The 16,339-nt window shown below is 45.6% G+C and overlaps 1 protein-coding gene across 6 annotated transcripts in view; it reads right to left on the bottom strand.

Moving 5' to 3' along the window:
* The window catches only part of GRHL1 (grainyhead like transcription factor 1), a 50,066-nt gene extending 34,307 nt beyond the window's left edge, over positions 1–15,759 (bottom strand). For 2 of the 6 annotated variants that reach the window (XM_086323507.1, XM_086323508.1), the window contains exons 1-8: positions 15,597–15,759; positions 12,300–12,486; positions 9,626–9,696; positions 6,537–6,924; positions 5,403–5,479; positions 3,842–3,998; positions 3,010–3,121; positions 1,949–2,043 (exon numbers count right to left, since the gene is read on the bottom strand). In XM_086323507.1, coding sequence (XP_086179633.1) covers positions 1,949–2,043; positions 3,010–3,121; positions 3,842–3,998; positions 5,403–5,479; positions 6,537–6,924; positions 9,626–9,696; positions 12,300–12,486; positions 15,597–15,616 — 1,107 coding nt within the window. In that variant the 5' untranslated portion in view covers positions 15,617–15,759. The other 4 variants (XM_086323511.1, XM_086323512.1, XM_086323509.1 and 1 more) reach the window with 3 other exon arrangements.
* Between the last annotated feature and the right edge of the window lie 580 nt (positions 15,760–16,339).

Here is a 16,339-nt window from a genome sequence, read left to right as displayed (position 1 = left end):
GTCAGCTGGGCTTTCATTACTCCCACCCTGAAGAGTGACACATGGAACAAACAAGCCGCCCTGCCCACACGCAGGGCCTTTCCATCACGGTCTCCACGCACCCGACAAGCGCCTGTTGAGTCCTGATGACACCCCAACAGAGCTGGCCACCGTGAGGTTTTCATTCTCCAAGGGGAACAGGGGGGAAACTGAGCCGGTGAATCAAGGGACCAACCCGAGATCACAGATAAGTCAGAAAAGTGAGTTCAGGACTTAGGGGTGCTTGATCAGCTCCTCCACAATTTCCCCACAGCCCCTCATGGTGATCAGGACAGACTTGCCTGGTTCAAGGACAGAAGCGCCCAGGGGCAGGTGGGCAGGGACACAGGGCCCACTCTTCTTACAGGCTGCTTGCACAGCGAGCCCTATTTAAGGCATTTCACTTCAGAATAACTGCAACAACAACTATACAAAGTGGAAAGTTCACTTTTCCTTCTACTAGCTTCTCTGCGGTGTTTGTTCCAAACTCTGGGATAAGCAGCCTGCAGACTTTTGCATAGGCTGGAGGTGGTCAGCAGGAAAACCTTGGGGCAACTACAAGAACTTAAGCTTCCTAACAGACTGGGGGACTCCACTGACTATACCTTGCACTCTTAAAGATGCACTTTTGCTTTAGACAATAAGAAAGGAAAGCAATTATAGTACAAACTTAAAACTGTTCTCAAGAATCCAGTCAGAGAATTTTTTACAAGCAATCAGGCGGGAAAAATTAAACTCTACGATATTTAGCACTTAATATAGTGTCTTACTCCGCAACTGCTAAAATTCTTGTTGAATAAATAAAAGAGAAGTTGAGAAAGGACAGGAAGGTGAGGATAACTTCAAACATGGACCTTGATAGAGAAAAGTATTCCTACTACTGCCACAAATATTAAGATCAATCTTACTTTAACAACTGCCCCATATTCATATGTTTCTACTGTGTTACCTGAGCTCCCAAACTTTAATGCAACGAAGAGAAATAGTGGAACGCTGTTCAGTTCAGTTGCTCAGTTGCATCCAACACTTTGCAACCCCATGGACTGCAGCACATTAGGGTTCCCTGTCCATCACCATCTCCCAAAGCTTGCTCAAACTCACGTCCATCGAGTTTGTGATGCCATCCAACCATCTCATCCTCTGTCGTCCCCTTCTCCTCCTGCCTTCAATCTTTCCCAATGTCAGGGTCTTTTCCAATGAGTACTAGTATTTTATACTAAAAGAAAAGAAGGCTGTGGGAAGGGCAGGAATGACTTTAAAATATACTTAGTTTTTCTTAAAAGGTACTAAAACTTCCAAATGACCATCTGAATTAGAGGCAGTTCTTCACTTGTCAAAGCCCAAGAAAGAAGAACTGTAAGTAACAGTTGCCTTCGCAAGGTATCAACATGAGACAGAACCTTCTGATGACAACCTGTAGGTCCCCCAGCTTCAAGGTCCTGTTCCGACAACCCTTAGAACATGCCTGGAGGAGGGAGCAGAAATGGATTAACTCCACTTCACAAAGGAGAAAGCAATGCCCAGACTGAGGAGTCCAAACTGAGGCTGGATGGTGGCTGCCGGCCCCATCAGGGCCCTGCTACCCGGGACACAGAGTGTCCACCAAGACTGTATTTTGGGGAGGAAGAAAGAACAGAAAAGGGGAGAGGGACATCTGGGAAGATGCTGTGCTTCCAGAAAATGTGCACGAATGAAAAGGGAGAAAGTGAGACCCAGCTGGCTAAGGAACAGGACGCAGGGACAGGCCAAGGAGGGGGGCTGTCCTGCTCCGAGCCCCTCAGGACCACAGCTGTGACCTGCCTTCCTAGCCCTGCCTGTTCTCCCTCCTCCGAAGTGAAAGAGTGAAAACAACAAAAACTGCGCCAAAAAAAAAACAAACAGCTGTCAAATCACTAAGCCCCTCCCGCTCCTCCAAGAGCTGGTCACCTACCTTTGCTTCATCGTTAATGTCCCAAGTGAAAGAAATGGCATTATAAGCGATCTCCTCAATGTTGCTGATGGTGTTGAAGCTTTCTTTGTAGTCAGCTGGGTGAGGGATGAGAGACAGAAGTTATGATTTCCAGTTTCCAACGTGAGATTATAGAGTTCACTGTAAGGTTCAGCTTTTCATATAATCATTGCTGGATAATTTAAATTAATATTTTTTGGGTTGAAAGAAGTTCAAAGAAGGTAGAAAAAGAATAACAGAATCTTTTTCACAGAGGTAAACTTAGATGTATTTAATTTTATCCTGTTATGTCAAAATTAGGACATTTAGGTCTAAAAAGTTTAAATATCTGTCCCAAGGCCACAGAACTAGTCCAGAGAATCAAGACTGGAACTCGATTCTTTTTATACTTCTGAAAGAGAACATGAATACTACCAAAGGCAAAGAAAAGAAGTAACTCAAAGATTAAGAGCTGTTCTGTGACCTAGACAGTGCTTTCACATGAAGGTCACACTCACGTCAAGAACAGGGTTTTCACTAAGCTACTTGACAAAATACGGCGTGCATGGGTCTGCTGCTGCATGCGAGTGATGATGAACCCTTGGGTGTATTTACAGACAGAAGAGACTTGCAATGCAGTTCAGCATGCAACAGGAAGACTAGTTGTGTTACTGCACAACAGCAGTATTTTCTTTTACTTGTTGATTCTTTTCCTCCACCTTACAATTATCTCCAAAAAATTCAGAATGACTTAAAGAAGACATCATCCCTCAAAACACATCTGTAGGCTGGAAAGCAAGACGCTCTTCCGTGAGCCGGGCTCCGCAGCTCTGGGCCCCAGTGTCACATGGAAGCCTCTGCACAGGGCACCTGTCCTCATGAAGGAAGTAACGTTAAGAGCACCGATTCCAGGAGGCCAAGGACAGAGTTTGGAACGGAGCAGTGGCTGGCAGAAAAATTCAAATGTGTTCGGCAGGAAGCTGATCACTGCCAAAAATAACTGGATTTAGAAAAATCTGGATGCGAGCGCCTCTGGGAATGGAAGCGGCTCCGGGGCTCCTTACCTATGTCAATACACCTTTGTTTCGCCGTGTGCTGCCGCGAGTGCCAGTACTTCCAGTGCCTCAGCTGGTCTTCTCTGCTCTTGTCCTCAGCAAAAACCACCATGATCACACTCTGGGAGAGAGGAAACATTATCAGATACAGACACTACGGGCTGAGTATCTTTCAGAAAACCTAGTTTTTTGATTTTGCAGTGAATTGAGATGGCAATTTTATGATACAAATGAATTTACAAAACAGAAAGAGACTCGTAGACTTAGAAAACGAACTCCTGGGTGCCAGGGTGGAAGAGGGGACAGATAGTGGCGGAGTTTGGGAAGGTCATGTACACACTGCTCTATTTAAAATGGAAAACCAACGAAGACCTACTGGAATTCTGCTCAGTGTTATGTGTCAGCCTGGATGGGACGGGGTTTTTGGGAAGAATGGATACATGCATATATATATGGCTGAGTTCCTGCACTGTTCACCTGAAACTTATACAACACTGTTTTGTTTTCACCACAACATTTTTATTTGGCTATACCCTAATACAAAATAAAACATTTAAAATAATAAATATTTTTTTAATTAAACAATTTTCATTATTTTGAAATTGAAACTTTTTGAAAAGAAATTTCATTATTTTGAAATGAAAATGCAATTTCATTATTTTTTAAATGTATTTAATTTTTTGGCCACCCCGTGCAGCATGCAGGATCCCCGTTCCCCGAGCAGGGATGGATCCCAATCTCCCCATAGTGGGAGCACGGAGTCTCCACCATGGGGATCTTAATTGAGATCCACCTCGGACCTGGCAATAAAGAGCTCCAACCGGCCCAGAGCAGGACTCACTCGGACTTTGCCGATGGGATGGTGGACGGCCTCGCTGCCGCTCACTTCCTTGAGTGTGACGGGGTAGAACTGGCCTTTGTTCAGGTATGTCATGGTGCTGTCTCCTGGCTTCTGTCGGAGCGATTTGGAGGCTTCCAGGGTGTATTCAAAGTTGTTCCTAGAATACAATAAAAGTCACAGACCTCTAATCCACCCCCCTGGAAGCTTCCCCTATGCTTGAGCTCAGACGTGAGACGCTGCGGGGTGGACGCATGCACACCGCAGGTGAAACATCCCAACGGACAGTGTCAAGTCACCCCCAGCATTCGCTGCTCTTCCCCAAATCACCTCAAGCGGCCCAGAGAGCCTCCCAGATGTGGGACTACAGACCGCCTCTAGAAAACCTACGAAGCCATGTTAACAAACTAGAGGTCTGGAGGCTAAGGATACTAAAGCTACGAATGAGTGCCAAGCACTCTGGAAGGAGATCTCGCAGGACACACTGCCAGCCCAGTGCCTACCCAGCAAGGGCTGCGAACGGGAGGCTGGCAGGCCTCTGACGAAAACTGACTTGGCCGCGTAGCACTTTTTTGTTGTTTTACCTATAATTTAAATGTCCTCCATGGTCCTCTACATTTCTATTATCTTCTAGCCCCACCTATACATCCCCCTAAAGTTGTTTAATAACCTTGTCAGGCCAGGGGTTGGCACATTACCCCTATCTTTATAAATAAAGTTTTACTGGAACGTGGCCATGCCCTTTGATTCTGCATTATGACTGCTTCTGTGCGACAGCCCAGAGCTGGGCAGAGCTGGGCAGTTTCAACAGAGGCCGTATGGCCAACATTGCCTGAAATACTTGTTATCTGATCCTTCAAAGAAAAAGCTTACTGACCCCTGCATCTCAGGTCCTGAAGGGACCGGAGTTTGTGACTTCTGGACCTTGATGCAGTTGTGCCTTACAGATTCCCGTAAAATCCTAGACTTTTAAATAAAACTTTTATTTTAAAATACAGCACATATAAAAATGCATAAAATGAAATTACAAAATGAACTCCTAGACTCCTAAGAAACCTGAAGATGTTTATATATAATGTTGAAAATATTCATATTTGCAGAGTGCGATGTAATTCTGTGATGCATAAAAGAGGTTGTCAGTCCAGTAAACAGTTGGCTTATAATTAGTGAGACTAATAAAAATACAAAAGCCTTTATCCACTTGATGCTATTCCTAAATTATCACAGGATCATATACTTTTGGAAACAGAACGGACCTCAGATCTGATTTAATCCTTTCATGTCTTCTCTGAGATTCCACTCCACTACATCACATAAAGAAACTAAAGGAAGGAAAAGCACCAACACCAAGAATCAGGGAAACGAGAAACACAGTTCAGAGATCAAAACTGAATGCACTAAAACAAAGCAAAGGTCCTCCAGCAAAGATGTCACCACACTAACTGCAGGAAGGTAGAGATGAAAGCCGCCAAAAGCCACCTCTGATTTTTCAAGATCAAATTAATAAAAAGAGTTAAGTTGCACAAGTTGCAAGTTAAAAGTCAAATTGAAAGACAACTATTACCCAGAAACACTGTCAAAAACATAGTCCTCTGAATTCATGCCAGGCATCCGCAGACTGAGATCCGAGGGGAAGAAAACCTGAAATACCAATGTGATAAGCCACAAGGATGTAACTGGTGATCAGGCTCACTGAAGACCGACGTCAGGTACAGCATCAGAGTCTGTGGCTTAAGGCAACCCACCACTCTTTTAGAACTCGTCTAAGACAAAAATTTTAACTCTACAAAAAATTTAAAGAGAAAATTAGAAAGAAAAAAATGTCCATTTTATACACCACTTGATCAAACTAAGATAATCTATGTAGGTGGTCTCACAAAGCGCTTCCTTCTCTCTTCTCCCACCTTTCCCACACATCCTACTTCTGCCCAAACTCTGGGGTCTGTACCCCAGATCTCATGACCCTTAGGAGTCAACTCCGCCACTGAACCAAGTTCAGACAACAGTATCAGGTTGGCACCGTGGCTGGCTGGAGTGAGGTGCTTTCTCAGGAAAGGCTTCTGTTCTATTCACTCCGTAAGCGGGGAGGGACTCTCCGCCACCCCATGAGTCATTAAACACAGTTCCAAACGTCCTCAGTCCCTCACTTTGACCTGAGTGACATGTGCATCACCCCGAAACCCTCAGAAGTATTGGAAGTGATGGGTAAATGTCACACAGTGCATTTGTCATTGAGATCTACCTGCTCCCGGACAATACTGCCAACCAAGAAATACAAGGCAAATATATGATAACTCCTTTTATACTAAGACCGGTTGTGGGGAGCTTGTTTTGGTTGAGGACCAAAGCTGAAAACAGACTGTGAGGCTGTGACTGTTGTCTGTGGAAGAATATGTATGTGGCTTTCCTTCTTACTCTCCAGCAAAGCGCTTGGTTGAAATCATAATTGTTAACTCAGCTGCTGGTAAGATTAGCCATGTGCCCTTGATAATAATTTCTGGTTTTATAGGTTTAGTTTACAAATTATACCCGTGGACCTTTTCTCTTAAAAAAAAAAAAAAGAGAGAGAGAGAAACCTCTTTTGTTCCCAATCCACTCACTTCAGGCTGAGTTTCAAGCTTATATAACAAGGAAGAGGTGGAACCCAATACTTAAACAAACACACAGCGTCTTAGAAAGATGCCTGCGTTTCCTGTACCTCCTGAACGCCTTCCTTGAAGGTCTCTGAGAAGGTAGAGTCTGGTGTGCGCCTTTGCGCATTTGGAGGTTGAGCGCCGGAGCCGAACTGGTCAGCATTCAGGTTCCGGTCGAAAACCACCACGCGCTCCGTGGGCTCGGGGTGATACACTGCTGGGGGGATGCCCACAGTGAAGCCGTGGGGCTGGCTCTCTGTCTTGATGGCGTGGGTGGGCATTGCCGAGATGGAGACGGTGACCGTGGTGTCGGGGGCCGTCGGGTGTCCTCTCTTGTCGATGCCCAGCTGGTTGCCGTGGGGAAGGACGATGTTGAACGGCACGTTCTTCAGCACCTGCACCCTGTTCTCGCCAGCAGAGATGAGGGGCTGCTCCGTCACGTTTGGTACATTTCTTTAAGGAGAGAGAAGCGTGTTTTCAAACTCAGAGCTGAGACAATTCCTGGGACAATTTTAACTTTCCGAAAGGCACTGGGCTGTTGGGTCCTGGGCAATAATAATAATAACACACTTGGTAGAAACCAAATGAATAGGCAATGGCATGATAACTCATCACAAGAGAAAGGAAAAAGCCCTCTACAGTTACAAGTCAAAGCACTGAGTAAAACTTCATTTGGAATGCTGAGAACTCAGAGCTTTCCTCTGCTGCTGCTGCTGCTGCTGCTGCTGCTGCTCAGTCGCTTCAGTCATGTCCGACTCTGTGCGACCCCATAGAGGGCAGCCTACCAGGCTCCCTGGTCCCTGGGATTCTCCAGGCAAGAACACTGGAGTGGGTTGCCATTTCCTCCTCCAATGCATGAAAGTGAAAAGTGAAAGTGAAATCTCTCAGTCGTGTCCGACTCTTAGGGACCCCATGGACTGCAGCCCACCAGGCTCCTCCGTCCATGGGATTTTCCAGGCAAGAGTACTGGAGTGGGGTGCCTTTGCCTTCTCCGGAGCTTTCCTCTACTATATTTTATTTCCAATAACCCCCATAAAATTGGCACATTTTACTAGCAGTCTGAAGCTATACTCGTGATTAACTGGAGCAGTATAGGCTGGTGGTTAAAGTATAGATGCCAGAGTCAGATAAGGTAGATTCGAGATCTCTTAGTAACCACATGCTCATCTATAAATGAGGGTAATGATGGCACCTATCCTCACAAGGTTGTGATGAGGATGAAAGGAGAACACTGAAGAGGGCACAGTGATGCCTGGCACACGGGGGCCCACCGCCGGCACTTTTCCTGGGGGGCTTCCGGGATGGCTCAGCGCTTGTAAAGAATCTGCCTGCAATGCGGGAGACCTGGGTTCAATCTCTGGGTGGGGAAGATCCACTGGAGAAAGGAATGACTACCCACTCCAGCATTCTGGCCTGGAGAATTCCACGGACAGAGGAGTCTGGTGGGCTACAGTCCATGGGTTCACAAAGAGTCGAACATGGACTGAGCAACTAACACTTTCACTTTCACCAACACCATCCCTCACCCCGTGATTGTATTGAACCGTCATACACATCAACATAGAGTTACTTTTGGCTCAACAAATATCCTGGGCAATATAAGATGATATTTAGTTTAGGGTAAAATTCATAAATTTTCAAAGTTCCCTCAAATCATACAGACTGATACAAGGAAAAAATTTGGTAATTTGGCAGATTTCAAGATCAATAAAATATTCAAACTTAAAACCATAAATTCACTTCCATGACTATTTTAAAGAAATTTCTTTAGAGAAAAAGGAGAAAAAAGAAAAAGCTATCTAGAAAGTTGTTCATTAAGGCTTTGTAACAGCAAAAATCAGATACAGCCCTGATACTGAGGATAGCTAGGGTTTGATTTAAAATACTCCAGCAAAATAAATAAAATTTAAATATTAACTAATTAGAAAGTTGGAGAAAGGGAAGAGTAGATCAAACAGATACCAGTCAATCCTAAAGGAGATCAACTCTAAATATTCATTGGAAGAACTGATGCTGAAGCTGAAGCTCCAATACTTTGACTACCTGGTGGAAAGTGCTAACTCACTGGAAAAGACACTGATGCTGGGAAAGATTGAGGGCAGGAGGAGAAGGGGGCAAAAGAGGATGAAATGGTTAAATAGCGTCACTGACTCAATGGACCTTAATTTGAGCAAACTCCCGGAGACAATGAAGGACAGGGGAGTCTGGTGCGTTGCAGTCCGTGGGGTCATAAGAGTCGGACATGACTTAGGGGCTGAACAACAACAGCAGCAACAAGGATCAAGCGGCAGGAATTAAGCTGAAACAGTTGAAGCTGAGTACCTATTGGCTTATGCTACTTCTCTACTTTTGTTATGTTTGAAAGTGCCTGTAACAAAAAGTAAAAAATAAAAGCTATAAGCCCTTTTCCAAATTATGAAGACTAAAACAGTAATGTAGAAAAAACTTATGGAACATATTAAGTAGAAGAAAATCCTACCTGTGAATACAACCACAACCACATAAAATGCACCTCCCTGCCCAAACAGTAAACAAATAAACTGTCAGCAGAGTGGGATTCCAAGTGATCATTTTTTCTTCAAAAATGTTTCATTCTTGTATTACTAATAGAGCTCAGGACAATTTAAAAGATATATTTAGCTTCTTTCCCAGGTCTATAAAGTCAAGCCTTAATTTTCTGAAAGTTTTAACTTAAAATATTTCAAAAATAACCTCAATAGGCATTTGGAATACAGCTGAACATACTCTATTAAGTTTCACATGGATAGTTATTTCAGGTCATTGGTGATGACTTTTTTAAATGGACCCCTGCCATTGCCTTAAGCCACACTGTTCTTAAGAGAACCTAAAAGACAAATAAGCAAACAGTGCAGTCATGTTGTTAGTAAAAAAAAAAAAAAAAATCCCTTTGGATGAGGAGAAAGTTGTCGTTTTTGTTTTCAAGAAAAGGGAACTTCTACAGAAACTGGTGACTTCTCAGTAACAGAATCAGAGTAAGGGGCAGATCAGTAATGAAATCTGTGTTCAGACATAAAGAGTCCAACTTACCTGTGTCTTCCTCTAGTTCCTGTTCACCTAAACAAGCTCTTGCTTTAACTTTCACAGAAACCGGGACTTTGCAGTGTACTGTCTCACGCTCTGTCTTAAACCTTACCTTTTGCTATGGTCTGGCTCGGTGTGCTCAACATCTGCCTTTGCTGCTGATGACCTTCTCTCACGCGGAACCTGAGACATCAACACACAACACCACAGTTTCGTTCTCACTCCCGAAGCAGAGACACAGTCCCTGCTTTTCAGTAAGTGCAACCCTTCAGGTGACTATGGACTGCCTACCGAGCCCCGGCTCCAGGACACACAATGAATAAGACAGTGTCTGCTCTCAAGGAGTCTACAATCTGGTCACTGGGTTGATATGCAAAAACCAGCTTCTATTCAGTTGGCAAAGAAACTCAGAACATCACAAATTTACTTTGTCATGGAGCGTGGGTTTCATCTCTTAAGAGAAATACCTCTGGTTGGGTTTTACCCATTTATCTATGTAACATGACAGAGAAGAAGCTACTGAAAATACAACCAGGCTCTTTCAGGGTTCTCCCTGCTCTTCTCTGCTACCCTGCCCTTCAGATCAAATGCAAAATCAAAGGCATCAGCCCCATTAACAGTTCACTCCAAGATCCAAACGGTGGCTCCAAATGATACATTTCGTCAGAGATGCTGGGATTCACAATGTCTGTCACTCAAAGGACAAAGCGGACTCTGTTGGGTCTATTCCTTTTTCAAGCCTGCTTCTCTGCACAGATGAGAGCAGGCCAACTTTAGTGGGTGTCCTGTAGACATCAACCCAACTGAAACTTATCTGCAATACACACTCCAAAAACAATAAGACGTTTGAAACCACGTGAAAGTAGAAATTCTATTCCTCCATTCTTATTTTACCCTTAAAGACAGAATGAATTATTGTTTCTGGTAGTAACAACGTGGTTTTTAAGCTTTACCAAGGTTATTATGGAAAAATGACTGAGGGGTACATTCAAACAATTGAAACAAGTCAGTTGATTTAAAAAAGGAAAATAAATAACCCCACATCTGTTGCAAGAAGGCTGACATATAGTACTACTAAGACTGCCACCCTTGATGGGCAGACATGAGGATTTATCTTCTCCTGGATGGCATCACTGACTCTATGGACATGAGTCTGAGTGAACTCCGGGAGTTGGTGATGGACAGGGAGGCCTGGTGTGCTGTGATTCATGGGGTCGCAAAGAGTCAGACACGACTGAGTGACTGACTGAACTGAACTGAACTGAAGATGTATAATACTTTCAGGACCCTTTATTTAAAACACACGCACATACAATCACTGCAACTAGTGTTACTACACAGGTTTTTCTGGCACTAGACTTGGTTTCCTCCCATTCTAGAAAGTTTCAGTTTAAAATATCTAACTTCAAACTTCATAATTAATACTTAGGAACTTACAGTTTCTATACTGAGTCAATAAAACAAGCCACAAGAAGAACAGATATGTAAGTTCTACTTCAAAGGAACCCTTTGTGGCTATACTTCCCAGGCAAAGTTTCTTCTAGCATCCTTGGTTACTATGCAAGTTTCCATTCATATCTAAGGGGGAAAAAAAAACACCTTACCTCATTCCTTCAAACACAAGCTGGATACATGGCCTTACATCAGAAAATAGAGCTTTGGTTTAGGTTCCCCCTCCCCACCCAGTTTTGATAATCAAGCTATCTTCCTTGCTTTTTACCCTCTGCATTTCTTGTATTCCGAAAAGAATACACTGTGAGAACGTAACAAAGAGCTGGAAACTGGTGAATCTGAGAGTTAGCTATCTTGTTATTTTAAGTTTTCTATACGTGTGGACGTTTTAAAGACAAAAAGATGGTGAAAATAAACTGTAATATATAGCCATCCCTGCATGTGGGTTATCGGTTAAAAAGAATGCCAGAGTGAACACAGCAAGCAAAGCCTCGCCCCCAGGAAGCAGAATGGCATACGGAAGAGGGGGCCTGGCACAACCCAAGTCCTGGCTGCACATACTAGTCATGTGACCTGAGAACCTTATTTTTTATCACCCGCAGAATGGGGATAATGGCACAGGACTTGCAGGGTTCCTGGAGGGATCAGAAACAACATGCATTCTGGTAACAGGTCTAGCACAGTACAGGTAATCAGTAGGTGGTACCTGGTATCACTGGGATAATGATGTCGACACAGACCAGGGGTGTCAATCCAGACAGAAACACCAGGTAAAGCTTCAGGCAGAGGACAGACTGCACTGAATTAAAACTAATCCAAACCTCAAGGAACAGACAATAAAACACATCCTGAACCTTAAACTAGAAAATATGAGGGTTTTTTTTTTTTTTCCCATGAAATCTCACAATCAAATCAATCAGATGCCCTTCAATACCATTCAGGGGAAAGGAAACCACGCTGACTACCTAGGAAGAAAGGGTTAGTGCACAGGCAAAGGGAACCCCTGTCCACTCTTGATGGAGCTAAGAGCTACCTCTGAAGAAATGATCAACCTCATTAAGACACAGTAAATTTCTTCTTTCGTGGTAGCTCCACCTTTCAGATAGAGCCAGAACAGTTGGCTACTGCATACATTTTAGAAACAACCTTTTGATTCTGTGATTGTAGATTTTCAGCTTTGAACCACAGCACGTCAAAGCACTCATTAAACTATTTATAGTCACTACAGAAGCAACTTGCATTACAGTCTACCAGCAAATTACTGTTTTTTACCCTGCTGGATCAAGTGCACCTTGCACAGTAGTTACGGGGTTCTGAAGAGCACGCAAACCCACCTTGTAGTAGTCATAGAGCAAGCCCAGTGCGGCGGCACTGTCCTCATCGCCATTGATACTCATCATCGCTTTGGTTGCTGCAGTGAGCGGGTTTTCCAGGAAAGACTTCCAGGCTTCATCCTCACTAGTATAGGAACGCCGCTGTGAATAAAGTGCTTCATTCTGAAGAACCAAGACTGGCCGTTTGCTTGGGAGAGATTTTTTTTAAAAGAAAAGAAAAAAACAATATATATATATATATATGTGTATGTGTGTGTGTGTGTGTGTAAAATCACATCTTCTATTGCAAATCATCATAAGCTAATTTTTGAAAAAGCAAACAGCCAATTCATGATTTTGCAATAAAAGAGTCCACTGTTTCATCATTTCGTCATTAGTAAAGTAAGTTAAGACACAGTGAGAAGACAACCCACTTAAATGTAGCCCAATGGATCACCCAGGAAGATGTACAATATTTAGGCAGCCAGGGAACCTGCAGTTAACCTTCACGTGGAACCCTGGACACACTAAGTGACACACACAGAAAACCCACTAAAACCAAAAGTCAAAAACTCACTCCAAGAAAATGTGAAGCTATTCAAACGCTTTACATAAACAAACCCAAGGACAAAGCAAGGCCAAGGAGAACACGCACTCTCCTCAAACACAGGCAACTCAGGACTGTCCCCTCTTCAACAGTACATCCGGTTCCATCCTCAGGCTGCTGTACTGCTATTTCCCTCTCTCTCCCGGTGATGCCATGCCTCAAACTACCAACAAGGGGGAGAGAAGGTGGGGATGGAAGGAAGAAGGGATAACTTGGTTTAATCCTCGGGGGTATATGAGAAAGTTAGAATATTCTACTGATTACCGGCAGATTGAGCATGGAATGTGGCCGAAGGGGACTGTAAACCAATAAGGAGACACAATTTTCTGGCATGGGAGTTCACTGTTTATCTTAGAGATAAACACTTAAGAAGCTACAATAATAAATGAAGCTGCTGGACAAAAAGAGATTTTTTTTTTTAAGGAAAGAGGTTGGGGAATCTGTCCTCAAAAATCTTTCCTGGTTTTTCACACAGGGCAAGAACTGCTTCACATTAATGCTGTAGTTTGGTGGGAAAAATCCAGAACATCAACGGAGAACTTTAGTAGAGTCTTATAGAAGATTTAACTTAAAAGAGTAAAGCAAACATGACTGATTCCAAAAACCTGAAATGTAAACAGCCTCAACAACTGTTCAGTTGGCTCTGTTTAGTAAGTCAATAAAAAGAAAAAAGTGGAAAACTACCTCCAGCAAAATCAAGCACTTTTTTTCTTTGGGAAAAAAAAGTTTAAATATTCAGACCTACTCCGAATCATCACCATTCTAACAAGCAAATTAAAGGAGCTATTCTCATTGCAACACACAAATGAAATATGTAAATTGCCGAAAGGTGACCTACCTACTCTAAAAGTGAATGTAGAAAGACTGATTATCTTCTCAAGTAATCAACAAGGTTAGGGTTTGGCAGTCACCTAGGCCCTTTAAAAACAGAGATTCTGAAAAAGGAGCGGGGGAGGGAATCCAACAACTTAATTCATCCTCAGTCAAAATTAAATCTTATTTCAAGGAGTGCACATTTGGTAGGAAAAGAAATCTTGAAGGTGGTATACTATTTTAACTCAAAACAAACACAATGGGTTGTTCAAAGTGCATGGTTGGTTTAAAAATGAAGACTTCCTACAAATCTCAAATTTAAAAAAAAATTAAGAATATACAAAAGAGCATTCCTTGTGCCACCAGGAGGAGAGAATAAGAGCTGCCGAGCCAGTGGTACCCCAGGGTGAGTCTCTGGGATCTTGCTAAGCTGTAATATTAATAGTATAATAGCTACTTCCAGAAGATTATAACAGCACTTGGCTCACTCAGTTCCCCTAATGCTAGTTCTTAAGCTTCTCTTCTTCTCCTAACCTCATCCCAAATCTGCACAAGTAACAGAAAATAAATATTTCTTTGCAAATGATTTTGTGTGTGATCACCCTGAAGGTGTCTTAAACTATTTCCAAACTGTGCCTCAGGCCAAAATTTTAGCTCTGGAAATATGCCTTATCTAAACTATAAGTCAAGAAATAAACACGAAACCAGCAGCCTTTTTTAGTCTACTTCCTCATGACAGTCCCTAAAGGCTCATCACTGCCCTCTCCCTGAATTATATATTTTCAAGCAACAATTTATCTGCATACTGTACAACACAAGGTTAATTTAAGTTATTCCACTTAAGCTGTTCCATATATAATACTATCTAAACCTCTCCTCCAGAAAAAGAGCACCCTTACACAAAATGATTCTCAGTAAATAATTACAAAACTGGGAGAAGTACTGCTGTGCCCTGGATTCACTGATCTCAAATATACCTGATTGGTTGGGTGCGACTTACTTGCATTTTTTTCTGAACAATTTTATATTTACAGAAAAGCTGCAAAGGAGCTACAGAAGCGTCCCTGGCCCGGTGTCTCCTAATGTTAACGGCTTACGTTACCGCCTTATAGTTTATGAAAACATTTCTTCAATCACGAGCTCTAGAAAGCATTATTAGTTAAGTACAAAGCTTCCTAGTTTACCACTCTGACTTCAAAGTCTCATCCTTCTTGATATTTCTGAGCATTTTTAATTACAGCAATCTGTAATTACCACCAATGATGCAAGCGGCAAAAGAACTCCTACAGCAATTTTCTCACTCACACAGTCAGCCAGGGGAAAAAAAAAAAAGAAAATGCCAGGACACCCGAGCACTTCAACTTTTCCCTAGATCTCTCGGTTCCGAGGTTCTAGCAGGCGGCCGAACGACACGGTTGAGCGACGAGAGACTTGATTACCTGAGAAGGCTCCCCTTTTGCAGCCGCGGAGTGCGTCCCAAAGAGCAAAGCCGCCCGGCTTAGGGGGGGTGGGGGTGGGGGGTGGGAGGCGAGGCCTCCGCGCCCCCCTCCCCCGGAGAGCAGAATCGGGGCGCGCCCGGGGGGTTGGCCCCCTACCCACCCCAGACCAGGACCCCGAAGCTGCGGGCGGGGTGGGGGGTTCCACTCCGTAGCGCAGGGCCGCACCCCCCAAGGCAGGGGTCTCCCCCTGGGCGGGGGGGCTTTGGAGGAACAAAGGCAGGGCGGGGGTGCGGAGAAGCCCAGGCCGCGGACAGCTAGCTGCGCGCCCCCTCCCGCCGCCCGGCCCCGCGCCCCCCGCCCGGCCTCGCGGCAGGTGCGGCCGACCGGCCGGACGGGCAGGCAGGCAGCAGCGGCCCCGGCGGCACGGCCGGCCTCGCGTACGCCGGCGCCCTCACTCACTTGTCGTACTCCTGTGTCATCGCGCTCGCTCGCCGCTGCCGGGCCGCAGAACTGGACTTTCGGGTTGGGACAGTACACCCGATCCGGGGGGGAGGAGGCGGCGGCGGCTGCGGCGGCGGCGGGTCCGGAGCAGCGGCCCGGACGGGTTGGGTCGGCTTTTCTCGCTCGGAGCCGGCCGGGCACCGGCAGCGCGCACAGGGCGCCCCGCCTCGGCCTCCCATTGGCTGGCGGCGCCGGCACGGGGAGGGGCCTCGGAGCCGCGGGGGGCGGGTGCCGCGGTCTGATTGGCCAGCGGGCCGGGCCGCGGGGCGGGGCCGATGGGCCCCGGGGGGGGGGCGGGGCGGGGCCCGGCCGCTCCGCGTGGCCGCGTCCGTGCTGCGCGCCCGGCGCTCCAGGGCCCAGCTCCGTCCCAGACTCCAGCCAAGCCGCGAGGCCCGCGGGCGCGCACTTGCTGCCGATCGACGGTCCCTGGCGCGCCCGCGGCTGAGGAAGCCGGGAGCTGCGTCCCCGCTGTGCCCCGCGGCCACCGTGCTCGGCCGCAGCAACCGCCGGACTGGCCGGGTCCCGGCGCCGCCTTCCCGGGGCCCTGGGCGCTCTTCCAAGCCCACCGCCGCTCCAGTGATGGAGCCTCCCCTCCCCACCCAGCGGCTGCATCCTCACGGCCCCCCGCGGTCCGCTGCTCGGCCGCCTCGGGCATCTCCCGGCCTGGGGCCGGTGGAACCGGGGCCCTGCACCCTCTCGCC

Source organism: Bos grunniens, chromosome 11, assembly GCF_055505025.1.
Source record: "Bos grunniens cultivar Pamir isolate PY7600 chromosome 11, Bosgru_T2T1.0, whole genome shotgun sequence".
NCBI classification, from domain to species: Eukaryota; Metazoa; Chordata; class Mammalia; order Artiodactyla; family Bovidae; genus Bos; species Bos grunniens.
This window is presented reverse-complemented; position numbering and strand designations above follow the sequence as displayed.